At 45.0% G+C, this 26,449-nt stretch overlaps 2 protein-coding genes across 2 annotated transcripts; both read right to left on the bottom strand.

Annotated features, from left to right (window-relative positions):
• Nucleotides 1-1,473: 1,473 nt before the first annotated feature.
• Arp2 (Actin-related protein 2) lies at nt 1,474-12,162 on the bottom strand. Its single transcript, XM_084582396.1, has 7 exons — nt 11,994-12,162; nt 11,723-11,833; nt 9,149-9,437; nt 6,666-6,802; nt 5,895-6,044; nt 3,482-3,760; nt 1,474-2,992 (listed from the first exon to the last, which is right to left on the bottom strand). The coding sequence occupies exons 1-7, from the start codon at nt 12,039-12,041 to the stop codon at nt 2,816-2,818; spliced, it is 1,191 nt and encodes a 396-aa protein (XP_084438522.1). The 5' UTR covers nt 12,042-12,162; the 3' UTR covers nt 1,474-2,815.
• A 139-nt stretch (nt 12,163-12,301) lies between these two features.
• LOC146176087 (uncharacterized) lies at nt 12,302-25,752 on the bottom strand. The gene is made up of 10 exons (XM_084582397.1): nt 25,458-25,752; nt 25,211-25,372; nt 25,072-25,127; nt 24,802-24,890; nt 23,294-23,454; nt 19,022-19,046; nt 18,294-18,476; nt 16,608-16,881; nt 15,031-15,841; nt 12,302-13,474 (listed from the first exon to the last, which is right to left on the bottom strand). Exons 1-10 carry the CDS (start codon nt 25,606-25,608, stop codon nt 13,344-13,346), a joined length of 2,043 nt encoding a protein of 680 aa, XP_084438523.1. The 5' UTR covers nt 25,609-25,752; the 3' UTR covers nt 12,302-13,343.
• Nucleotides 25,753-26,449: the final 697 nt, after the last annotated feature.

Raw genomic sequence — 26,449 nt, forward strand, 5'->3', positions numbered from 1 at the left:
CGGAGCTTGAAGTAAGGCGATAATGATACGCGAGGGAAAAATGGACCACATTTTATCATAAAGCGCTGCATTTTGGGTAAAATTTTACGTTGCACTTAGGCCTTACGGACAGAGGGAGTGTGGAGAAGGAATATGGTCCGGTCCTGCATCTCAGAATTGCTCCTTTTGTGTTCATTTTGTGCCCAGCCGTTATCCTTTTTGCCATCACTGTCATGTTGCACCACTGATAACTGACAGACATCACTCAAATACTGCATAGCCACCTTATTTATATTTGTAAAGAGCATTCACTAAGATCGAAAATATTCTCTTCGCAGCCAAAAGTTTGATGTTCGAACCCTCCACAATTCGCTAACTGAAAATAAGAATGACTTTACAAAGTAACAGAAAATGACATTTCTCTCAGTAAAACAGTTGCCTAGTTCAGCAGCCATTTGAGGCAACACTGGCGCAATGCACTTTTGGGAGGTGCCAAGTGTAGGCGCGAAATGACAAGTGCGTGCTGGGCAGCTGCCGCCATTGGTCGTTTGCATTTATCACATCACCAGCGTGAACTGCGTGTGCGCGCTAGAAACAGTTTTTCGATCTGCGAAAAATAGTGTTATCAAATAGGCCTCCCTAAAAAGGACAAATCTCGTTCACATCAGCAAATTTCGTTCACATCAGCAAATTTATTGCCATGAACGTCTGAACAGAACTGCTGTAAAACAATCAGCCTCCGCAGCCTCGCGACGCGGTAGCAGCGCAGCCTTCTTGCAACACCATCGCATGTAAGGAGACATCATGGTATGTGAAGCGGTTAGAATGTGACAAAGGCAGCTTCACGCATCTTTTTAAAGTTGTTTTATTATAAGACTTCAATGCAAAGCAGAGTAGAGGTTTACTTAAAAAGCTGGCTGCAAATGCAGTAAGTTAAGGATTCTATAGAGCTTATTCACGCGATGTCATTGCAGCTTTACTGGCAACCATGGCATACACAACGCAACATCGGAGAGGGGGAGAGAGAGGGCCTACTGCGAATCGTGACATGGCGTCAGTGAAATATGAGCTCTGGTTGGACGGCTTTTTTGTGTGCTTTTAGTTTCGAACCACCCAACGTTATGGCGTCTCCGCAGTACAGGGTTGCCACAACTGCCGCGTCTAAACCTGGTAGTGAATAGGGTCTACTGTATAGGTTTTTTACAAAACAACTATGAGTAAATTTTATAAAGCTGCATGTACAATATGTTTTGTAAAATAATTACAACTTGTTAATACAGTATGTCGAATTTTACGCTCCACAGATGCAAATGAGTTAAGGTATCACACAGCATGAGGACGTTTTTGCATTTTGCATCAACTGGAATGAAGGTGCCTTTGCTGGTATTTGCTCCCGCAGCCATTTTAAAGCTGAATGCCACCGTTGTGCACGAACACCAGTCACCGTGGTGCACGGGCTGCCGCATACAAACAAGAAGAGTCAATACCCACCACTGGCATGGAAGTGAATATTTATTATAAAATAAAATGAACAATGCAATCATTCTCACGGAATTGTTCTTATGAGCAAGCATGATTCGAGCATGCTCCAAACGAAAAAAAACAAATGGTCAAAAATAAGCGGGAAATAACATTCACCGCTAAATCACAACAGGGATCTGCGGGCAGTACACTGGTCTCTGCGAAACCATCCACCGAAAACTGACAAAAGGAATGAAAATGACCAGACATTAAGTCAGACAAGTGCTGCCCGCGACATCATACACACGCCTGCGACATCATATACACACAGGAAACTGCGTGGTGCTAGTCTGTTATTATTAACGGGTATTGTACAATATAATACAAGTGGTGCAGTAATGTGCCCTGCCAGAAAGCAGGGGGTGCTAAAAGAACAGGTGTATCAACAGAAAGTTCATTTGCCTGCAAATGTGACCAAACCCTACCTACATACACATGTGGCATCATCATTCAGTTCGCAGAGAAGAGGGGGGGCAGACAAGCTCTATGTACAATTACCATCAATACTACAATTAACCACATGTGGGTTGCAGGAAACAACTGCTCAGTATAATTAGGGTGCTAACACTCCAGCCCTTTGACGTGAAGCAGTGATTTTCATCCAGGGAAGAATTCTATACAGAGACAGGATTTTACAACGCAATGACAGCAACGGCACTGCCTGCATAACATTGTCAACTTAGACTATACTAGGTAATAAAGTAGGTGAACGAATGCTGCTTTCACCAAGTGGTACCGGGGAAAAGTGAGACCATGCACTGCGTGCACGCAAAACCGTTTCAGATTCGGATGTTCTCGAAATATCAAACGACAGAGCCATAACCACCATGACCAGTCAACCAATGCATGGCAGTAGTGAATCCAGACTCTCTACACAATCGGGAATGCCGGACGATGTAGTGCTTGAAGACTGTACATCGTCGTCAATCAATGAGAGTCTTAGTACTTCGTGTAACACGAACGTCCTTTGCAGCTATTGGAAAAGCAGAGGAGAACCTGCACTAGCATTACCGGGTGTGCAAATGATCGCTCGATCTTCATACACTCCCTAATGCTGCCGACCCGTCAATACTAGATCTCTCCTGACAGCCGTGCACAAAGCAAAAAATGACAAACCACAACAGCCCCAGTCTCAAAAGGCAGTTACTACTCGTGGTTGCCACATTTCCACTGAGCGCATCGATTGCACAGTCCCCTCCACAGTTCTGGAAATAGCCTGCGCGAGCTGGTTGTCAACAGCATCGGTGGGCACAGTGCAGCTCGACATCGGGGCATGTGCCACCAGGTGCGAGAGCCCAGGTGTAACTGGCGAGGGTTACATGATGGCGGCACCAGGCAGCAATTTGTCGAGGACGCGAACGCCCTTCTCCTCGTACTCCTGACGGCTCATCCAGAACTTCGGGTTGTCTTTCATCACTTCAGCCAGGACGGAACCTCCAATGAAGACCATGTCCTTGCGCCGGGGAGGGTCCTCGATACGGATCTTGAACTTCTGCTCGGAGAAGAACAGGGGGGAAAAAAATGTCAGGAAGTAGATGAGACGCGCACGATTGCTCGGGATAAATTATAATGCTCTCTCAATCACCCAGAGGTTCTTCTAAGGTCACTTAACAGACAGGAAAAAAAACCCAGTGTGATTTACTGGCTGTTCTAGACAAACAACAAACAGTCTGGGGACAGCACATTATTTCAACTCCATCCTTGCATTACCTTGCATGTACATATTTACATGCAAGCACAAAACATCTTTCAATTTCCTGAAATACAACCCATGTCTTCCTTCCACTATGCGCTAGCGGTGTTTTCTGGAGCGTGCAACAGCTAAACAGTTTTTTGGTCGTGGGAGGAGGGTAAGGGTTCCCGGGAAGCCATTCCCTTTCAATTAGCACCATTCATCACAGAACACCTTCACTGTTCTGCACAAGCAAGAACAATCCAGAGGGAGGGGGAACGGAGGCGAGAGACAGAAGAGCAGACGCACCATGAGCTTCTCCGTGTCCCCCCGGAGCACACGCTCCAGGTAGAGCTGCTTGATCTCGCGCTCAAGACGGCTCGGCAGACCCGGATACATGGTCGAGCCCCCCGACAGGATGATGTACTTGTACAGCTTGGGCCGCACGTCCATGGCCGCACTCTGTATTGTCTGGAAGAGCAGCTCGGCAATGCCCAGCCCTTCCACATTGATGAGGTGTGGCTGAAACAGGGCCTCAGGCGCCTCGAAGCGCTCTCCACCCAGCTTGATGGTGCGACCGTCAGGAAGCTGTGTGCACATGGAAATGAATGCAGTGAAGGAGGCTTACGAACCATGCCAAAGGTTGTTTTCCCACTTGACTCCGTTTCACTATTGTCAAATATGTTAGCTAGCAGATCCTGGCAATGACGAGGGCACAGCAGCATTCTTTCAGCCCCATACTCTCGTGTCAGTTAGTCAGCACTCCGGTATTGATCCAATGAGAAGAAGTTGAAGCAAATTAGTACAAAGTCTCTTGCGCTTCGTCATCTAGGGAATGGACGCGAGCACACCTGAGAGGACGCAGGACAATGCCGACACCATCAGCAGCTCTGTGATGGCAACGACATTTAATGTACAGTGTAGTCCACTCACAACAATACCACATTTAATGATGAGCTTGAGTCAAATCATCAACCTATGCACCTATGACAATATAATGCAAAAAAGAAAAATAATAATGTAGAGCTCCCGTGGTTGGGTCCTCAGTCCAGGACTCCCGCGGCCTTTGCTGCCCTGCTAGCCCGTTCAATCAGCCAAAGCTGGTCTTTCGACTCCGAACTGGACAGCGCAGCCTCCCACTTCTTAGGCGTGGCGTTGTGAATTATCGGCACTGTATCTATTTCCTGGCAGGCCCTATGAAAACAAACTGCATATATCCATACAGTAGCTCCCGCACATCACTTACAATAATTAAATTGATGCCTTCTCAGTTATGATTTATAGCTGCACCAGCTGCAAGATTCTAAATTCTTTTACCAGAACAACGCCGAGAGTTAACAGATATTCGTCGGTACTGGCCCCAGAGACCACGGCAAGAAAGTGCTGAAGCACTGGAACCCTTGTGAATGATGGATGGTCGGTATCATGCGGCCAGGAGGAAAACCAAATGAATTTAAGAAAATGGAGACGACAAGCGCATTTGCAGTTGTCGAGCAGTGCGGGTTGTCATGGCGCCGAGAATTCGCAAAGCCATATCTCTCATGACCAACCAGGGGCTTTTGGCAGATTCGTGACAAGGATTCAGAATGGGCACTCTCTTTAAAAAGTACAAATTAACACAGGCAACGCTCTTGACTGTTCTGAAAAGCAAAAAGCGGGAGCACCGCTGTCCAGAAATGAAGTTGGTCCACTGACGTCTAGGGGCAGCAGCTTGATGCATGCACTACACGCTCGTGAAGTCTCAGATACGTATCGGATCTCTTCAGCGCACATAATGTGCAGGTTATTTGACTAGTCTTTTTTTTTTTTTTTAGCCAGCATGCTAAACAAGTACTGTTTGACAATAATGACAAATGCGAGTCGGGATGTGCGCAGGTGATTTTAGGAGCTTTTTTTTAACAGTCCAGATATAACAACAATCAGTTAAAATGAATGAATTGTCCGCTTTGCTCGACATTGTTGTAAGTGGACTCAACTGTATGCTGTTGTACCCATCAACAATGCCGCTGACAGTGTCAGCATTGTCCCGCGTACCCTTGCGCGTCCCGGTCCATTTTCCGAGGCGACACCAGGGCAGAACTGCGCACCAACCGGCTCAGATACAAAAATTTCGTATGAATTCTTCCATGTTTTCGACTTTGCTGCACACTATTCTGCACACTTCAGTTCGGTTTAACCCCATTCTTTCAACAAATCTCAAGGTAGAAGGATCAGGTAAGGCTGGTTTAACCCGAAAACAAAAAGCCCTATCATTTGTCTAGTATGGTGCTTGCAGGGTGCCAACATTGTAACTGGGTGATGCTTATGCACTGCAAAAGAAAAGGGCTACAACACAAAGAAATATGCACCTTCAAAGTGTCACGTACATTAGAAAGGGCTACATCAGTGCTATAACATAGCACCACAACAACAGAACTTGCACTGCTCTCCGGTGCGTGCCGGCTTAAATGATGGCACATTCTTTGTAGCTGCAAAACCTCTAACCAAGTGAGGCTGTGAGGCAGCCTCCCCCCAAGATCAGGGGAACCACTTTGCCAGCAAGAGCAATGCTTGCCCCCCAGGCAGCACGAACAATTCGCCCAATATTGATGCTATGTTGACAATGTGTGGTACAGCTTATGACCAGTAGATTGCCAACAAAGTACCAATATTGTGCCGACTGTTTGTGCCGCCAGGGTGGCTGCTTCAAAGGCAAAAGGACGGGAATGCACAGAGCACTCACAGTGTACGACTCTACCAGGAAGGTAGTCTCCAGGGCGAGCTTCTGTTCCTGTTCCACGTTGTAGCTTACATAGCATAGTTTCTCCTTGATCATGCGCACTGTCTCGAAGTCGGCGGAATGGTTGAACACGTAGCCACGCAGTAGCAGCAGCTGCCAGATGAGAAGACCAGAAGAAGAAGGCCCACATTCAGGCAAGTCTCTCACTTTCCTGAGCCGCCTGAACATGAAACGCTCGCAAAAAAGACTAAACAATCATAGCCAAGTAGGCAAAAGACTCGTGGACGATGAGCCAAAAAATTCACGAAGCGTTCGTTTGGTGTGCCACAAGATTCCTTGCGTGATGCAAACCAGAATTTTGGATCAATTTGCAGATCACGGCGAAACAACAAGCTCTACACACATAGACGTGTCACTGAAACTGCTACCAACCAATGCAACAGCTTCAAGCATTGTCACGCTTAAAATTGATACAGTCAAACCTCTATATAACGAACACGCAATAACAAATTATTGAATATATCGAACTCCTCCGAAATATTTTTGTCAAGCACATGTATTTTTAACTTCCCATAGCAAATACGGTTCGGCATAAATAATAATAATAATAATAGGATATTATTATTATTTCTCTCATAGCTCCATTTGGAGCTTCAGTATGTAAATCATGGTAGGTTTGGCAAACGCTACCTTCTACGGCTCCCGCACCCATCACCCACTCGAACGTGATACCAGCGTATTCCCTCTCGTTCATCAGTGAAGAACGAAAGCTACCTTGATGAGGTACCGCGTGATGTCTCGGCCCGCAATGTCCAATCTTCGTGTCAGGTGATTTAGGGCAAAGCCCTCGAATACGGGGCAGATGTGGGTCACACCATCACCAGAGTCTACAACCACACCTGTGTAAAGGCCTGCAAAAAGAAAAGGAAAAAAGAAACTCATGATGTTCGATAATGGATTTAAAAAATAGAGAAGTATAATATCCGTGACTTCATACATATTTTGAAATTTGCCCGAAGCTAATGTTTTTACCCCCTTGAGAACACATTTCTTATGTGCAGCTTGCGCCTGCAATGGAGAAGATGAGCTTCAGTGCAACGCGGCGGGCATAGCGTTTTTACCCCCTTGAGAACACATTTCTTATGTGCAGCTTGCGCATGCAATGGAGAAGACGAGCTTCAGTGCAACGCGGCGGGCATAGCGTTTTTGTCACATGATCTCGCCCCCACTCCATCCCACTGCGTGTTTCACCCTTTCTTTGCACTGTGTTCTGTGCCTCCGCCACTGCAAGTACACGTTACGCAGGTCTCGCCTGGGTCGGCTACTGCGCCGTTGTTCTTTTGGGCTGTGCAGAAGTGCTAGCTTTGTGACTGAACTAGTGAATGAAATGCCGAAGTACAAGACTAACGCTGCAGCAGGAGTTCTGATTGATCCAAGAAGCAGGCAAGAATACTTGTTCCAAGGCAGAGTTGGCTAAAAGGCATGACATGCTGACGTCCACAATACTGAGCAACAAGTCGAAGATGCTAGAGGCCTACGGCAAGACACATTCTTTGAAGCGGTCACCAACGCAGACTCCCGCATTTCAAGATGTGGAACCTGCTCTGCTTCGCTGGCTGCAGAAAGCAAACGCAGCTCATTTTCCCGTAAATGGAACAATACTGCAAGAGAAGGTCAACGACCTGGCTCTGCAACTTGGGAACGAAGAATTCAAGTGTAGCAACGGATGCTTTAGCTATTTTAAAGAACACAATAATTTGACATTTTTGACTTTTTGTGGTGAGAGCGGCAGCGCTAACAAGAATGTTGCCGAAAACTGGAAGAACACTTTGGCGCCACTGCTTAGCAAATACAGTGCAGATGATGTTTACAACCTTGACGAGGCTGCACTTTTTTTATAAGGTACTGCCAACAAAAACATTTGCAGTGAAGGACCCCACAGTCAAGGGTAGAACAGGCCAAGGACAGAATTACTGTGTTGTTCAAGCTGCCGCTACTGGTTGCCGAGAAGACAGGGAAGCCTCACTGCTTCAAAGGAAGATTTATCGGCACCACCTGCTCAAGAGCGAGTGCTCCTTCACTACGACAATGGCAAGGAATACGCCATCGACCTCCTTGGAGCCACATACCTCATAGTGTACACTTGGAACCAAGTGCAACCCACATTGATAAAGCGGTGTTTTGAACACGCTGGTTTTTTCAGTGAAAGCATTGTTGATGCTGATGCAGACTACAGAGTATGCTTGACAAAGAAGGAGCAGAGTAAGACCGCATCAATGCACTCTGCGCAGAAAATGGTGAGTCCAACACAGTCGGCTCAGTAGAGTATTTGAACTTTGAGAGTGGTGAGCAGACAGGCTACACGGACTTGGAGACTGAGGTTACTCTTGCGAATATACGCGATGACAGTGACAATAGCGACGAGCCTCTCTGAGGACCTGCTTTCGGTGAAGTTATCGGATCGCTGAACGTTATCTGCAGCTTTGTTGAGTGCCGCGGTGGAGGTTCTGAAATGTTTCACCTATTTGACCTGACTCGAGAACATGGCCTTCGGAGCTGCAAACTACCAGACGCGGCAAACCAACATCTCCGATTACTAAAGTAATTCAAAATTTTTCGATTTTTCAATGTTGAATTTTTCAAATTCAACAGATTTTTTTGCCTGAGTCGTATTTCTTGGTGTGCTCGGTTAATTCGAAAACCCGCTTAATTTGAAGATTTCTCGTAGTCCCGATGACTTCGAATTAACGAGGTTTTACTGTGATACCCAAAAATAAATAATTATTACACAAAGAGACAATAAGAGTAAGATGGAAGGCACTGAAGAGTGTTTCTTTTATAAACCAACGCCATAAGTCTAGAGAGTGGCAAATTACCAAAAAGGGATCCTCAGAGTCTATGGCATCGCCAGCAACTGATATAGTATGTTTAGTTGTCGTCAAAATGACTTTACAATGAAGAGTTCTACCACGCACCTCAGTCAATAGCCGTCTAAGATCTCCCAGAAACTCTAGCAAAAACACTCCAATATCTCAGTCTCCAACCATTTCCTTGCCGTCTAAGCTCTGCTAGGAAGCCTGAAAGTGAAGGGAAAGACCTCGTACCCGCCAATAACACATCACTGAACTGCACCTTATATTATTCCCGCAACGACAAACTACTCAGAGTTAATGCAATGAAGCAGGCCAGTGTGATGCTGTGGCCAGACTAGAACAGAGAACACCGGTAACTTCAAGCCGTACTTAAGAAACACGCACCCTGGGCATATAGTGTGAGCACCGCTTGGATGGCGATGTAGGCACTGTCGAACTGGTACTTCTCGAACATGACTTCGATCATGCGCTCGCGGTTCTTGAGCGGGTTCATGGGTGGCTCCGTGAGGAGCACCTTGCACTCGCGCGGATCGATGGCCAGCTTCTGCTCGCCGAATGTGTAGTCCCACACCAGGCACATGTCGTCCCAGTTACGGACTATGCCATTCTCCATGGGGTACTCCACCTCCAGCATGGAGCGCAGCTTAGACGCTTCGTCACCCACCATCACATCCTGCAACAGAGAGGAAGCTGCAGCACACGCGACAAAGCAACTACACACGTGTGATTAACTTGGCCTGCACTATTGCACGGCGACTTAAACTCATTGTCTTGAAGCAACCTAAATGTTGCACTGAACGAACTCCACAGCAAAAGTGATCCACTAACTGACACTTTGAAGTGCAAGTAGAAGCAAAGAATGTGAAAGACTGGTCTGAAAATTTGTGGCAGTAAAAGGCAGCCACTACCCAACAAATCTTCCTCATCCATGCCCAGTTCAGTGTACTTTCTTGTCCTTCCTGCAATCTGGAACTTTTGCTTGTCAAGTTTGTGGCAGCTACAAAGAGTGATAGTCGTTCAAGAACTGCAGGGAATTATCACGCATCTTTCGCCTTCATACTCTGATCAAGCTCCACATTTCCAGCATGATCAAGCTCCACATTTCCAGCATTACACGATGTATATCCTACGCCTACTGCCAACAGTGAAGGTAGCACTGGCAAACACTTCCAAAGTTGGTTTGGTTTATGGGGTTTAACCTCCCAAAGCAACTCAGGCTATGAGAGACGCCATAGTGAAGGGCTCTGGAAATTTCGAACCACCTGAGGTTCTCTTATGCGCGCGGCTCCATCGGATGCGGCTGCCGGCAGCCGGGTTCGAACCCGGGTAATCCGGAACAGTAGTTGGACATCTTAACCACTGCACCACCGAGGTAGGATTTTCAAGACTGTACTCGTAAACACTCTCAGATATAAAAGGTTGGCCAGCTGCTACCATAGCTCAGTTCGTACAGCCCTGCAGAGCACAAACAGAGGTCGTGAGTTCGGATCTCGCTGGTGGCATGTGGACGTTTTTCCTCCTACTTCAGATTAATTATTTTTCAGCCATAAATTGATTACCCTACTAATTTCTCATTAATGAATACTGCAAATTTTAGAAGAAGCTACCACTTCCTTTGGTTTTACCAAGAAGGATTTGCTTCAGTGTTTTTCAAGCTGAAACAACTGGTCAGCATGCATGGTAAACTGCTTCGTGCATGACCAGTACCCGCAAAAAGAAAAAGAAAATGAGAAGGAATATGGAGAGGCAATTACTTCACTGTGGAACTGCTCCCTCAACACAAAACTGTTGGTATGCTGTTCGATTACATACCAACATTGCAGAACTGCATGCAACTGCAAGCCACCACATTGCAATTTGTTTCATCACAATGCAAACAGGGCCAGAGGCTATTTGTAATTTAAACTGTGTGCAGCCAGCACTTTAGTTTAGAATGCCCACCTACGTGCTGGTAAACAAAGGTGTACAGTTTCCAAGTGTGCATGCAAAAATAAGATAACCATTCATCCCCTTTGTTGCATATGCAGATGAAAGACAAACAAGAAGCAACTTGAAACAAGCAGTGACGCAGGGACTTGTGCAGTCAAGGGCCGCTGGTTCCAGAAGCAAGTCAAGCATAACAAAATATGTAAATCAACAAGCCCCCTCCCCCACGCACGCACACATACCAGCCCTCCTTAGCGCCGGCTTATGAGGCCCGAAGTCAGTCAGGCAGGAATGAAGACTTTGCTTCACATGCTGCAGCAAAACTGCTGATCAAAGTGTCGTTTTTCACTCATTGCATGCAGTTACTTAACGAATTTGCTCGTTTAAACAAGCTACAACACGTTGACGAACGTGCATCGCACTACCGTCGCAAACCCGGCTTGCGATCGCTACGGAAGGCGTTTACTTGGCGGGCATAACATCGTCGATCGCCGGTCTGAAGATACAGATACCAGCACAACAGCGCACGAAATGACACTCGCGGCTTTCCCTTCGTCATAGTGCACATGAATGCATCGCAGTCGTTGCAAGGTGCCGAAAGGATAGGTGCGAGCGTCTTATCAGGGACAAACTGTCACACAATTCCGGTGCGACGACTAGCGCTCGACGCTTGCGATACAGTACTCACGTATGTCTCGGTCGTTGCGTCCTTTGCAGCGTGAACGTGAGAAAGAAGTTATTTTTGCAATGTTAAACAGCATACTCGAGAGCCTAGAAGCGCCGAACGCAAACGTTCTCAAAGTTAGAAACCTTGCAGCTGCACCAGAACCCCCGGAGAGCCGAGTGACATCACCGGAAACTACCCCGCAAAGACCGCTCCCTAAACTCGACAGCGGTGACCAACGAAGAGTAGGCGTACGGACAGTCGGCGAGCAGATGACTCACAACATTCGTGACATTTGGGCAGCTGTCTTGAACGTTCGCTTACGATTTACAAGTCAGCCCGGATTCACTTCGAAACTAGTGACTCACCTTAATTTCGATGTCGCCTATCTTGTGGGCGGCTCGTAGAATCGGCCTCCCGACGAGCGACGGGAATCGGAAGGCCGGAAAATTGGAACCCGCGTAACCGCATTTGACGAACTGCAAAGTGTAAACACAGGTGAGGCAACGGTGCCGGGCCGTCACCATCTTGAGCCAGCAGCCGGTGGGTAGTACACCGGCCTCTTGACAATCAGGGGCATCGGCGATCGCCGACCAACCCGCGATCCAAAATAACGGCACCGCCTTATGGAGCACTTACCCCCGTTCCGTTGTCGCACACAATAACTTTTTTACCTTGGCTATCCATCACGATTACAGGGGACAGAAAAACTTGTCGCTAGCTACACATTCAGACGTATATTGAAAATACACCAAACATCAAACGCTCTCCGCTCAACGTTCCGCCGTTCCGCCCTACTATCACCGGAAACCAGACAGACCGGAAGTTTCGTTTCGCGGGAGGGCGGTGCCAACAGGTGTTGGCGGTGCTCGTCGCAGCCTGCTGCTACGTTACACAGATGGAGCCACGTGTTTACCGCCTAATTTCAAAACAAAAGGATGCCGAGATATATCAGCAGAGGCAGTGCACGGGTTTATTTTCATTCGTAAACTCATGGGGCAACACGTTCTACACTGAGCGTTGGAAATAACATCATACTTCCAAAACTTGCCAGAACATTTCACACTATCTTATAGTACTTTTTTTTTTTTTTTTTTTTTTTCACAGAAGTTGTAATGCAGTGCTAGGCAGACACCCTCTGCAGAGTACCTACAAACAGTGAGGATGATCTGACAAGAGACGCAGGAAAGTCCTTAAGCATGCAGGTACTGCACTAGACCACGAATCCTCACAACCAATCAGCACTGAAAGTCCATACCAAATCGAACATTTAATATCATTTAACAAGAGGGATTAGAAATTTAATTTTAGCAATATGGCATGATCAACGAGTTCCCCAGAGGTGCCGTACACATCCTGGGGTGGGGGATGGAGGGGGGGGGGGGGGGGGGGGCATTTTACGCATGCAATATAATGTTGCCAGACTTCACAAGGTGCGGAAGGTAAAACGAATATTTCAACCTTTCTGCACGACACTGTTCCTACAAGTTTGGAACATACTAGGCAATATTTAGGGGGTAGCACACAAGCCAAACACTTGACGAACTGTGTTACACAAGGGCACCACGAAAACACAACTGGCAGGCAGTTCCTCATTGGTAGTTCCTGTAAATGCGGAATATTTTCCCTGAGCGCTCCTGAAATCAGTGTCCATACTACGAGCTACACACAGAACAGACATTGAACAAGCTTGGTCCCTCAGCCAAGTTTGTGTCAAAGGTTTCATCGAGGAAAGTTGAACGCCAATGCACTGTCAGAGCAGCCCTTAGACAGGTCCCACAAAAGAACACGCTGATGACAGGCGCAAACCCAAGGGTTTTGCCAGAAGTCCTCAACTGTTCTCTGCCACTTGAGCACGGTCCCTGGTGCGGTGTTTGCAGCCACTTGTAAATCGAGCGAAGTAGCCGCATTTCTGTACACAGTCCAGCACTGATCACGCAGCTCATTTTAACACGTAGGTGACCTTTTCAACAGTTCAGCAATGTCCATTTATTTTGACACGCGGAGGCGTCCTTTCCACATGTTTGAAGCCTGCTCCCTAAGACGTCGTCGTTGGAGTGCTTCCGCTCGCTTCTTGGCGATTTCCTCAGGGGTGCATCTCTTCACAGGTGCAGGTTGCGCTACAGCAAGAGAAAAGATGCAAGTCAGTATGATAAGGATATTCGTGCAGTACATAGTACAAAGTCTGTCAACAATGTGAGTAAGGGTGGCTCAGACAAGATGTCTTAGACCATGCACTTTTTGTTTCAGTGTTGGGACAGCCTTGGGCCATTCCATGCCAAGCGTACTCGAGTTTGCGCTCAGCCGTTTTCAATTTCTTTTATGCTTTTAAGTGAAACTTTCAAAAGCAATTTCGCTTACTTAAAAAAAATTTCCCATCATTTGTCAATTCTCTGAATTTTCCAGGCTACAGCAAAACCAGGTCTCCTTCAAAAATCTCAATATACAAGTGGTATATTTTTATTGTGGATCAAAAAGTGCCATTACAGAGTATTTCGTGTTTTTGTTTTTTCTCTTAATTCAATATTTTCCATCTGAAGACCCATAAGTTTTGAGCTTTTTCTGAAACTTCCATGCGAAATTCACAAGCAATATAAAACACTTAATCGGCTTCTCATAACATGTACTACATAGAAAAAAATTTTTCTCTTAAAGTTGAACAGTGACCTGCACACATTTTATGTGAGTATTGTACCAGTTGCATCGCATGAGTTTACAGCACTGCGAACAAACGGCAACAGCCAACATGGACTACAATTTGTTTTGCCCTATGCTTTCCATACTTCTGAAACTCATGCAACAAGCATATTCTTGACACCTTGCGCATTGCATTTGTGCAACCCTTGTAGTCATGTGTGATGCACGACTACCCTTTGCCCGTCTCCCCCAACCCTGACCCAGAATTACGAGCACTCTGGCTGGAATCAACATTTCACATCACTCCCGCTTTCTCCCCTCCATCACCCACTTTCCCATTTGTATGTAAAGATGATAAAAACATGTGTCCCATCATTAGAGAACCCTTAATTGCACATCCCCCTCCATGAGTGGTTAATGCTCCACGCTACTCTTACGCTCAGCAAAACAGAACCTACCTGTAATACCAGCATCAATCTAGCATCATAAACGATAAGACATCCCACAATTTTTGAGTTAATGGACACTGACGGCATCGCAGTTGAGCCCACTTATGGTAGCGGCAGTTAAAGCCAATGCTCACTTATTATGAACTGTGGAGGCACCCTCAATTATCTAATAAGGCTACAGCCCTGTACCTTGGATAAAACAAACAATCATGGCCTCACCACTACGTTATAACGAACGAGCAATCACCATAAACTCACCCTGCTGTTTTTAAAACAACAAGTGATTCCTGCACTGGCAAAGTGAAGGGCATCCTTAGTTCCCGTGATTCCTCCCTCCCCTCACCGTGGTCACCTAATGACAGCAATTTGAGAAGTTTGAATATACCAGTCATGAGGTATGCCTTGCTGACCCAACTGGCCATATCAGTCAGTCAGGTAGTGTTCATCGGTTGTTAGTGACTTTCTTCAGCTAAACCAAATTTCATCAAACAAATTCAGTACTAAATCATTTTCAGTTTCACAGTTTTAGCACAAAAGCTCTCCACCCCACGTATGAATATGCAAAGGTGAGACCATGTTGCAAGACTTACATTCGACCGCCTCTAGCCATGACATGACCTCCGGCGTTGCCAGGTCAGAATCGTCATCATCAAAGTCCAGGCCAGTCTCGCCAGTTCTTGATGTCGAAGACGCACTCATATTTTCAGACCTTGATGTGCTGAGAGAGGATAGCCTTGAGGGAGACTTTGCCTTGTGATGCAACTTCAAGGTCAGTGGAACACGAGGTGGTGGTGAAGGAGATGGGCGCTTCTCTGCCTTATTAGGTGGTGTGGCGCACCTCTCGAGAAGCACTTGGACTGACCTTGCAAGCGAATTGCGGGCAAGGGCGGATGGTTTCTGATCCACTGTCCGTGATGAAGATGGAACCACAGGTTTTGCCACTGAATGCGATTGGCCCTTAGATGATGCAACAAGACTCGTAGCACGTTGGAATGCTACAGGTGGTGCTGAGGTTAGCATGTTGCTGCTCATTTCTTTTGGAGGGCTACTTTTTTTCACAGTGACACTGCCTGCTGGGCGACACTGAGCAACTGACCCCTTGAAGACTTGCGCTTTCGACACTGGCACAGAGGTGGAATTTGAGGTGGACTTTGAGGCGGTGACAAAGGCACTGGCGAAAGAATTGAATGCAGGTATGGCGGCACGAGAAGATGCGACTGCAGATGGTGCAGGGGCCTTGAACAAAGATGGCGCAGTGGCCGTTGCAACTTTGGGTTCTTGCTGTTGCTGCTGCTCGTAGGTGCAACAGATTTGGTCAAGAAACTCATCTTCGTCATCGTCCTCGAACAGCGCTTCTGTCGACGACTTTCTCGAGCTTGCTTCCAAAGGAGGTGGTGATGCCTAAAACATCAAAACAAGTGAAGTAGAATGAAGAAGCTGTGTTGTAGTGTTTTGCCAGCAGTGCCTTACTTCACTGTAAATCGATTGCTAATGTCATTCCTCCAGAAAGGAGGTAACGACATTACAAAATATCATTGCATGATAGCTGCTTTCTTATCTGGTAGGCCTTACAGGTATAACAAATTAGGCTGATGACAGGAAAATTTTCTTCTTTTTTTTTTTGCAACATCTGTTTCGTTTTAAAGCTGTGTTCTTGGAGAGAAATGTTTCTCTTCATTTTTGACTATCTCAACCAATTTTTTAAAATTATGCAAATATATATTTTTTGCAACTATATAGTATATATATTTGCTTTGAAAACAAAAATTTATTTGACCACCTTTAATAAATCTGCATTTTTATGGCCATGCCTTGCAGAAGATTTTGTCATAAATTTTCAACAGCAGATTTCTAAAATTATTTAAAATTATCTTATTCATACTTAGTTTTCAAAATTTCATATTGCTTCATGCCCAAAATTTTGATATTCAAGCTCTAACAACAACTGTAAGGTCGAACTCAATGGGGCAGGAAAATTCAAACTAACCAGGTTTTTGAACTAACCAAACGCAGAAAAAAAGAAAAGAGCAAAAGAAATGAGTCCAAGCAAAGAGTTTTCTTATTAAGTACATATATATCATTAACAGAAAGAAAGCAGTGATCAGTCACCTTCATTATCGACTAACCAAGAACTGAAGTGAGTTGGCACAACAAAAACTGTTAGTACCTCCTTCACAGGAGCTGGCTTCTCGGCTTTGACAGGTAAAGGACGTAGAGGGGAAGGCGTCTTGTTGTGCAACATCGACAGCCGCGGTGATTTGCGTGTGGCGCTCGTGACCCTGTTTGGCGAGGAACGACCATCTTGACGTTGAAGAGGAGAATGTGCAGTTGGCGTTTGGCATGCTGGTGCCGAACTGGTGCTTGAAACGGCTGGCACATGGCAGGTGGCACCTGGCGATGGCTGTGCTTTGCTTGGACGTGTTGGCGTCTTGAAAGGCTTCCTGAAAAGCACCAAATATAGAGAATTTGAAAACTTGGAATTCATGCCATTCCAAACCGCCGTTTATGGCGCTGACAAAAGAAATCTTACCTTCAATATCCCGTTGAGAGTTGGGACATGTGACTGCACCGAAGGCATTTGGGTACCAAGAAAAGTGCTATGCACTTTCAATTAACAAAAATGCACTTCTTTTGCAAAAATATGAGTGTGTTCAAGATTCATTTGCACCACCTCAACACTTATGTTACCCTATGAAGCAGAGTAATTCCAGTACCAGAAATTATGCCTTAAAGCCTCTGCAAAATTTGATTTCCAACTGTACGAAGACAAATGAAGTTTAAGTGCCTTCAAAACGCAGGTTGCAAACATATAACGCGATTTATTTCAGGGACTAAACATTCATCTAGCTCTACAAACCAATACATCTTCAGAATGTTTATGTGTAAACATTGTGTGCAAAATTCACTGTGATTCCAGCAAGTTTGTCTCACCAGTAGGCAGAGTGCAATAGTTCAGTAGAACCCCGTCCACACTAGCATCAATGCATGGCGATCAGCCACTCAAGATAAAGTTTTAGGCAGCCCAACAGTGCACCTCCCATAACTACAAAAGCAAACATGGCAGACTAATGAAGGGGCATTAGATACAGTGAAACCTCGTACAAGAGACACTCAAGGGACCCGAAAAAGATGTCCCTTGTAACCAAAAATTCTCACCAACTAGTATGTGTGGCAATTTAGATTCTCTTAGCTAAATTCTGTTACATATAAGCGTCCTTTTTTGTTGCACTATGTCAAGAACCAGGAAGGAGTGCCTCCTGTTGACTGGGAAGTCAAAATGTCACTGTTGTTTCAGCCACTAGCATCACATTTTTGTGACTGAAATAATGGGGACATTTTGACTTCACAATCAAAAGGAGGCACTCCTTCTCAATTTGTGACATATTGGAACAAAAAAGGACACTTATATGGTACAGAATTTAGCTAAGGGAATCTAAACTCCCTACTCCCACTACTACTCCCTACCCCCTCTGTAACGCGAAAGCACTGAGGGTACAATAAATGAAATGAAATGAAACTGCCACACATACGAGTTCGTAAAGTCAGCTGTGTTGCATGAGCGTATCTGGGTTGTGTCTCTTCTAAATAGTGAAGAATTTACTCTAGGGATCTGCAAAAGTTGCCTTTAGTTACAGAGTGTCTCTTGTAACCATGTCTCTTGTATGCAATGTTGTCAACGTGGAAAACATAGGAAAGCCAACCAAATCATTTTCAAGTGTGTCTTATAACCGAAAGTCTCTTGTAACCATGTCTCTTACGAGATTTTACTGTAGCATCAGCTCTGCACTCATCACGAGTCACCACAGTAACGGCTGTCACTGCACATCTCACTGCATTTTGCTTTGGAGACTACCTTGCGGGCGAGGGGGCCTCGATGTCCTGCGTTGCAGCTGCCAAGATGCTTTCATCACCTATCAGCCAGGTGTCGTAGTCCTCATCCTCGACCGTCGACTCGGTGACTGGCGCAGCACTATCTGTAGTGGCACGGGCACCATCTTCTTGTGGCACGACATCATCATCGACTTCAGTGGCAGTGCTGAAGATACAAAGTCGAAAACCATTTCTATACTTTGTAGTACCTGTGATTAAGACGATAAGAAGAAAGAGGCAAATAATAATATACCAACAGCTAGTTTTATTTAAGACCCTGAAGAAACAAAGGTGCATGCACGTGCACACACAAAAGAAAAACTTGTAGAGCGTAGCAAATTATTGAGGCTTAGTTGGTGTTAATAAATAACTTTAACCCCTTATGTAATTAAGGGCTCATGTTTGATGCTGCCAATTCTAAGGTAGAATACAGGGCTGCGTGGCTACGTTAATCCTGCAACAGCTTACACTGTAAAATAATGCTAGCAAACTCTCAAGAACTTTGTAACGCAGCAGATCCACAGTTGCCAGAAAATAAAGCTATGATGAAATGTAGACAATTGAACTACCTGCTTCAACAGATAGTAATGTTAATAATGAAGGTAATCAATACAGAACGCTATCTCTCTCTCTGTCACTAACACACAATACAGCTTCCAGCTTAATGCTAATGTATATTGGCCCTGCCGGGAAGTACAAAACTGCACTTACAGAAATAAATCACTGCTTGCAGCATCTGCAATGTGAGAAGAGCACGAGAACAGCAATATGTGAGGGAATTTATAAGCACACTAACACAAACAAATATTTCTCATTTATTTTACAGCTGCATACGTTTGAAACAAGACATAGAAAATTAAGAGATGAAAATCTGTACACTAACGTAAGTGAATAACACAAGTGCAAATGTACCGTACTGAGATCAAAAGTAGTAATAATACTCCACTCAGCAGTAAACAGAGCGAAGCAAAATTCAAGTCCCTTGATTATTTGAAAGTAATGTCATGTTTTGAACTCCGCCACCGTGTTACTTTACATATTTTCCTAGAATTTTCCTTTTTCTTTGGCACAGTGTTTATTCGATGTTCAGAAAGGAAGAGAGGGGGGGGGAGGGGGGGGAAAAAAAAGGTTCCGTGTGGTTGATTCGCATATCGTCCATCCATATGAATAGGAAAGAACCTTCCTGGGTTGGCAGCTTGTTCAAAGTCAACCACGCCATCTGGTACTGCGATGTTGCACAATCCTCAGACCACTCACATGTCAGGCAACTTCCATCAGAGAAAAAGAAACGAACGTCGGCGTGCCATCTCACCTCCGACTTATCAGTGCCCTGCCTTGTGATTTTTTGAGGCTGTGACTGATAATCTTTTTTCGACGTGGGGCTAGTAAAGCCAACGTTACTAGAACAAACTCAGTTTCACAGCTCCGCCCGGAGAGGTGTCCCTGGTGGCCATCGCGAGAACTAACGGCGCTGCAGTCAACTCTTGCTCCTTGCCGGCGTGTCGTCTGCTACACACAGTGCGGAAGCATGGAGTGGCCGGCATACACATAGCTGTTGCATGCAGCCGTTGCACTCCATATGGTTACAGTAGAATTTTAACTACATTACGACAGCTTTGGCTTCGAAGCCATGCCTTACCTTGGAGGATGGCTTTATATGATGCGAAAAACAAGTTTGACAGCGCTGTCAACTTGCTCAGCAGCACCAACATTTTATTAGTAATGTTGGGCATGGGTCGCTGTACATTTTCTGCTCCCCAGCTTCATTTCTTTTTATTATGCAATATTGTGTGCAGCTCGTTCAGGGGAAAATGCGTCGCCGTCACCGTAACCCAGAACTGAGAAACATGTATCCGAAAAATTATGACATAGCCAATCATTGCACAGCCTTCAGCGTGGTGGATGCAACTTCGCTTCTTATTTAGCATCCATCTTCTTGTACAGTTGGAGTCTAGTTTGTGACAGGGATTCAAACCGTCGACATGTGTGCCTGCCTCCAATTCTATACCGTTCACTGTAAACGTACAATGTGCGCCGAGAACATGCTGCATCTTTCCCTTAAAATCGAACCAAATAGACATTTAACACCTTGCCAAACTATGTGCCAGTCTTTCAATGTCACAAATTGGCGGAATGAAGTGACGGCGTTGAAGGCGCTATTGCGTCCTCTCTTAAGACGAAGCTTAAGCATTCTCCGATATATATTTCTTTAAGAGGCGTCTTCATGCTAGCCTGCATGATTTGCACAGGTGGGCAATGGCGCCTATCGAAATGATTACTTGGATGTCTGTCATTTCTTTGGGTCACTGATAGATACCCTTGAGATTAAAAGGTGGGCACACCAAAACACCCATAACTCACTTCAAGTGAACAATTTCTGATCTGCATTTAGAAGAGAAACTACAGTGCGGTAGTCTCGTCACTTAAGTCGTGTAGCGAGGCTCTTTATTTCCTTGCTGACACATATTTCAAATGCAAAAAGCATTAGACCGAAGCGAAAGCCCCCAAGTGACTGGACTGCCCCACGACAGCAGTGCCGGAAGAGCACTTGCAAGACTCCAAGAGCCTATAGTGCACGTACCACAAACCGGGCAGCTGCGCTGCACAAACAAATTTTAATCTCGACGATTTTAAGTTTGTCGCAATATCAGCAATTTGACGGAAATTTGAGTAGTTTCGCGATGAGAGAACACGAACAATGAGGGTGAGAAAATTTACTTGTTGAGAAGACTTTTGTCATTGATGAGTGGATGTCACGGATTATAATTCGCGCATGAAGTTCTCGCATCAGGTGAATTGAACGTTGGTTCGGTAGAAGCCCTTATAAAGCAGGTCAATGAAACGAAATTGTGCACGGGGCTTGCAACTCAGAGCTAATGCGAAGAGAGGAGACATCTTAAGAACTGTAGAAAAATTAGACAAGCAAGATGATGACAGAAATTAAAACAATATAACTGAGTATGCCGTGTAAAAAAGCGCATGCTGCGAGCTGCGGCCGCTGACAAGAAAAAAAAATAGTGCAGTTAAAAGATAAGCACGTCAGAAAAAGATCTAGGTCGGCGTCTACCAGGCCTTTCAGGCTTGCAATGGCTGGCATGTCAAGCGCCTGCCTGCACTGAAGTATGATGCCGAATAGCTTCCTAACTGCATGTTTTTGAGGCAAGCAAGCACAAAAGCATATAAGCTTCTGAATGAGCTCAAGATATGCTATCAACCAAGCATATAAGCTCCTAATTCACGTATTCAAGCACATTCCCTGCAAATATGACTTTTGCTGTTGAAGCAATACAAAATGACATGCAACAAAAGATGGCCAGTGGAAGTTAGGCACGTTAACGCTCCCTTTCCGCCAGACACAATAAAGGATTATGCTGCCTACTCAAATCTTTCCCAAAGTGTTCTCCTCTGCATTGCTTATAACCTTGCAATGTTTGTCTATGTTGATGAAATCAAGTTCTGGTTATTTGCTGCATTTCATTTGCATGCGACATCAGTGTTGTTGACAATAATGCATTTTTGCATATTTTTTCTTGTTGTGTTAATAAATGCCTTACAGGCATGCAATTAACTTCTAGTAGCCTTTCCGGCATTGTAGATACCTTGAATATCGTGTTTTAAAACTGAAGTACAGTGCTAGCTTGAAATTACATTAATTTCCTCTACAAGCAGTAAAACTGTTTCGTTGCTTCTTTTCTTTGTGAGTGTATAAAGGGAGGGGAGGGCATCTCTCAAGGGCATGACTGAGACTAGAATCACAACTTCCTGTGGTTACTCGTAATAATTTATTCAATAGACTCATGCTTGTTTAGTCATTTCCTTTCTCAGTGCGCATGCCTATTTTCGCTAATTCTTCTTTCTGTAAACTCATTGAATAACTTTTTTACGTTGCTATATGCGAGTGTACTGGCATGGTGCTATATTCTACACCATACCTCAAAAGTAGGACGCTAGAAAAAAAGCTTCTGATTAGATGACGACAAAGGCCGTTTATTCGTATTCTGTGTTCATTACATCCTTTGACGTGAGTAGCCAGACTTCATTCACTGCATGAACAGGTTGGCTCCGGCTAACAGCTTTCTGCATTTAATGGACGAAATCTGCGTAGCGCAGAAGTAAACATGACATCCGCTGCACTACCATTTAAGTTAGAGTGCTCCTATAAATTGAAAATTTGACTAATTTGTTTGCATAACAGAAACTATGCCCTGCAATAACAAACTACAAAAACAAGCAAGTGAGTAAAGCAATATACAGTGCTTGTGAGCAAGCCGACGGCGCTGCCACGCTTGTTTCACAGCATTAACAAGTGACTTTCGCAAAATACGAACGCTTTCTTCAAGGTAATGGTGGCTTCGAAGCAAAGCTGTCGTAATGTAGTTATAATTCTACTGCAGCCATGTAGAATGCAATGGCAGCATGCATAAGCTACATGCTTGCCGGCGACTCCACGCTTCCGCGCTGCGTGTAGCAGACGATGCGCCCGCCAAGGAGCAAGAGCTGACTGCAGCGCCGTTAGTTCTTGCGACAGCCACTGGGGACATACTCTTCCAATGGGAGGTATGGGGAGCATGCTCACAAATTTTCAAGGCTCCAAGGCTTAAAATGGTCGAGGCCGGCGGACAATTTTTTTCAACGTGTGGGTGCCAACACTCTTGCATTCAAAAGAACCGCTAACTTGTGGCTGCACTGCATTTTTCAAACGTATAGCTTTTAAAAGCAACCTGGTTCCAACTTGAAAGGTATTTATAATGAAACAACAAAGCATGCTACTTTCTGAACAAACTGTTTAAGGGTAATTTGGGTCTGCCATGAAATATGCTCACAATGGATGAATCTGACAACAGCATACAATTTAAATGCACATCCTTTTTTGTACTGTCACCAGTAAAGTGCAGTTACAAAATAAAGCAAGGAAGAAGGCGACAATAAAGAAAACGAGAAAAAGAAAGGAAGAACTGGAAATGCTTCAAAAGCCAGCCTGACCTTCAGTGTCTGGAGGAGCACTTTTAGAAGGCACCGCCGGTAAGAAGCCGTTCTGCTTTGATTGCTGCACAATGTCCCACAGCTCCTGCACCTGGGCCATGACAGCCTGCGCGCTGCTGCTAGCTGTACCTGTTCCTTTCTTCGTGCTTCCTTTCTTCTTTCTGCAAGACCAAGCACAGCGGCAGAGTAGTTGCAGAGTTCAGCTGCTAAGCCTAAGCTCGTGGGATCAAATTTTGTCCACAGCGGCCACATTTTGATGGTACTGAAGTGCAAGATATGCCCGTGTGCTGTGTGATGTTAGTATAGGCTTAAAGAACCCCAGGAGGTCGAAATCAATGCAGACCTCCATTATGGCAGCCCTGCTACCCACGTGCAGCTTTCGATATGTAAAGTCAGACATAACACACCACGCAGTTTTCGAGGAAGAATAAGAGAGACAGATGCCTTTTGTGTAGCAGACTTCGATTTACTGTTATTTGTAAATCAAGCAGAATAACCAGTGGTTGCCACAAAAAAATCAATAATTAAAAATTACTTTTCAATTTTTGCAAACAATGGTTCAGTCAAATAACCCACTCCCACCAGAAAAGAGACATCCACAGCAGGGCAGAGGAGTATCCTTGTAAGATCAAATCAGCCTTATGCTACACCAGCTGCAATCACCCTATGACAGCACGTCTTTCTCTCACCTCTGCCTCCAACTTCCTACTACCCACAACTATGCATTCCATCTTTTTGAACCGATACTGTTAACCTAAGAGCACACTCTCTATTTCTTTCCTGCATTAAACGTCCCTCCAAGTACCATTTCTTTACTTCGTCTCTAGCTGTGTTTTCTATAATCCATTCTATTCTGTCCCTTGATATTACTCCTATCGTTTTCCTAAAGCCTGATGCATCGCCAGTTTAATTTCAAAACGTGTCATAGGCCTGCAACTTTCTGGCCCGTAGGGAAGCATTTTTGTAGGCAAACCATCGCTCTCCACCAAGAAAAAGCTGCAAAAAAGTTGTATACTGTCAGTTGCAACCATATAACTATTATCATTACAAACTGATATGCTAAAAATTTGCACAACCATGAGTGATGTGGCACATACTAAAACTTCCAGCTCTGCACAGAAAACACAAATCACTTGATATTACTGGTAACTCAGAACAAAATAGAACAGACATGGTGACCTTAATGTTAATGCCTCCATTTATTGTGCCACTGAGGCGTGAGAGTGGGCTTACAAAGCTGAAAAATAAAGCACACTGGAAAATCACAAAACAAAAGAAAACGATGGCAGTTCTTGGATATACCAGTACTTTCTCCTCAAATCATACACTGCAAGTAGCTGACAAGTCTGGGAGAAAGCATTGAGCATCCTTAGGCATAAAATATCCAAACTCATGTATTAAGGATAAGCAATAATCATTGCTCTTCATCGCTAACCAAGGTAGGAGTATTTCATAGTGCAAACATGCAACCGAAAGGTCTTCCGAACATAGAAATCATTAAAATTCACCTTGACGTCGGAGCATGCCCGAGAGTTGAAGCCGTGACAAAATGTGTACTAATGATGCTGAGCGCTGTCGTCGGCTTGGTTTCTTGAGGCTGAAAGTCGGTCGAAATATATACTGGACGTCTTAATGGAAACGTCATATAGTCTTGCCGGTACGATCAAATCGTACAGAGAGCTTGACAACACCACCAATGACCACTAACTAACACACTAAAAAATAAAGCACTGAACTCACAGATAAGGTTACTGTTCGAAACCAATACGTTAGCTCACCTTTGAGCGGAACAGCTTGACCAAGCTCTGCACATCTGATCTGCCCGGAGAATTAGCTACGAGTGAAGAGACAAAACGGTACCAATTGTTAGGCACAGTATTTCGAGAAAGAGATGCAGAACAACGATGGATGTAATACCTGCAACCAGCCTGTTACGCGGTGAGCTGCAGTCCCAAGTGACATCGCTGTTAACGACATCTTGCGAACACAGAAACTCTTCGACGATCAAGTTGTCGAGATCAACTGAGGTATTGTCGTACTTTTGTCCGCGACAATTCTGCGGGCTGCTTTCGTTGGAACCTAAACGCAGACAGACAAGGATGATATATAATGCTGTCATTTCTCTCCCTTATTATTCTTAAAATGCACAACTTTAATGTCCTACCATTCGGTGTTGAGCGAAGTCTTTGGGGAGTCGATCTGGACTTTCCTAAACGCCGCTTGGGCGTCGTCAGAGCGCAAGAGGTTTCCTTGGGCGGAGAACTTTTTGGCTTCTTCATCTTGAAACAGTCAGTGATTTGCCTGTCCAATGACATGATCGGAACTCCGAAACCGGGCGTGAACCACCGAACCCATATGACCGGCACCACGACAATCAAAAGTTTTCCGCCATATGCAAGTAGCTTTGCCGATGCCGATGGGATCCGACGGTCGAAGTGGTCGAAGCACAAGGCGCCAATCATGGAGCGCCAATGTGCCCGCGCAGTTTCGTATGAGGATAGTGTGGCCGTGTGGCTTCCGTCATGGTACAGTAACTAAACTGACTAAACTACCGTGCTAAACTGTGTAGTTTTGGTCTAGTTCACGATTACAAGCACAGCGAAAGTTACAAAAATCGAACTGTCGTCGCTGTCGTGTTGTCATCTCCCTCCAGCCTGCAGCAAGCATTTTACTATTCTATGATATTCTGCCATGGCAAGGGTGTGAAGGGGGCATCCGAAGGCTCCCAAGGGGCGCCTACTGTTCAATGCTTTTTATGCTTCTGTGTACACGATCAATAACAAACCCCACTAAATAAGTGAAGGGCACGATGAGATTTTGTAGCACTCGAATTAAGCATTCAGCCCCAGAGCGCCGCGCCCCATAGGTTGGATAGAAATATTCTATTTAGAATCTCCAGTGGTAAACGCAAGAACTGCAGTCTTTTCTACCCACCCCCCCAAGTTGGTGTACGGCGAATGAGGCAAGACTTTTTTGTTTTTTTTTTTCTGCGCATAGAGTTTTTTTACCTCGGAGTTTTTCAAAGATTTAGCCACATTAAATTCTCTGTTTGAAGCTGCTTGTTGTTTGGTATTACAGCTTTATTTTTAAGAAGGACGTTAATAACAGGTTTGTAGAAGCCACAACCTTTTCTGGTGAAGCATACGATTTGTAATT

Source organism: Amblyomma maculatum, chromosome 10 (assembly GCF_055883805.1).
Source record: "Amblyomma maculatum isolate TAMU_Amacu chromosome 10, ASM5588380v1, whole genome shotgun sequence".
Lineage (NCBI taxonomy): Eukaryota > Metazoa > Arthropoda > Arachnida > Ixodida > Ixodidae > Amblyomma > Amblyomma maculatum.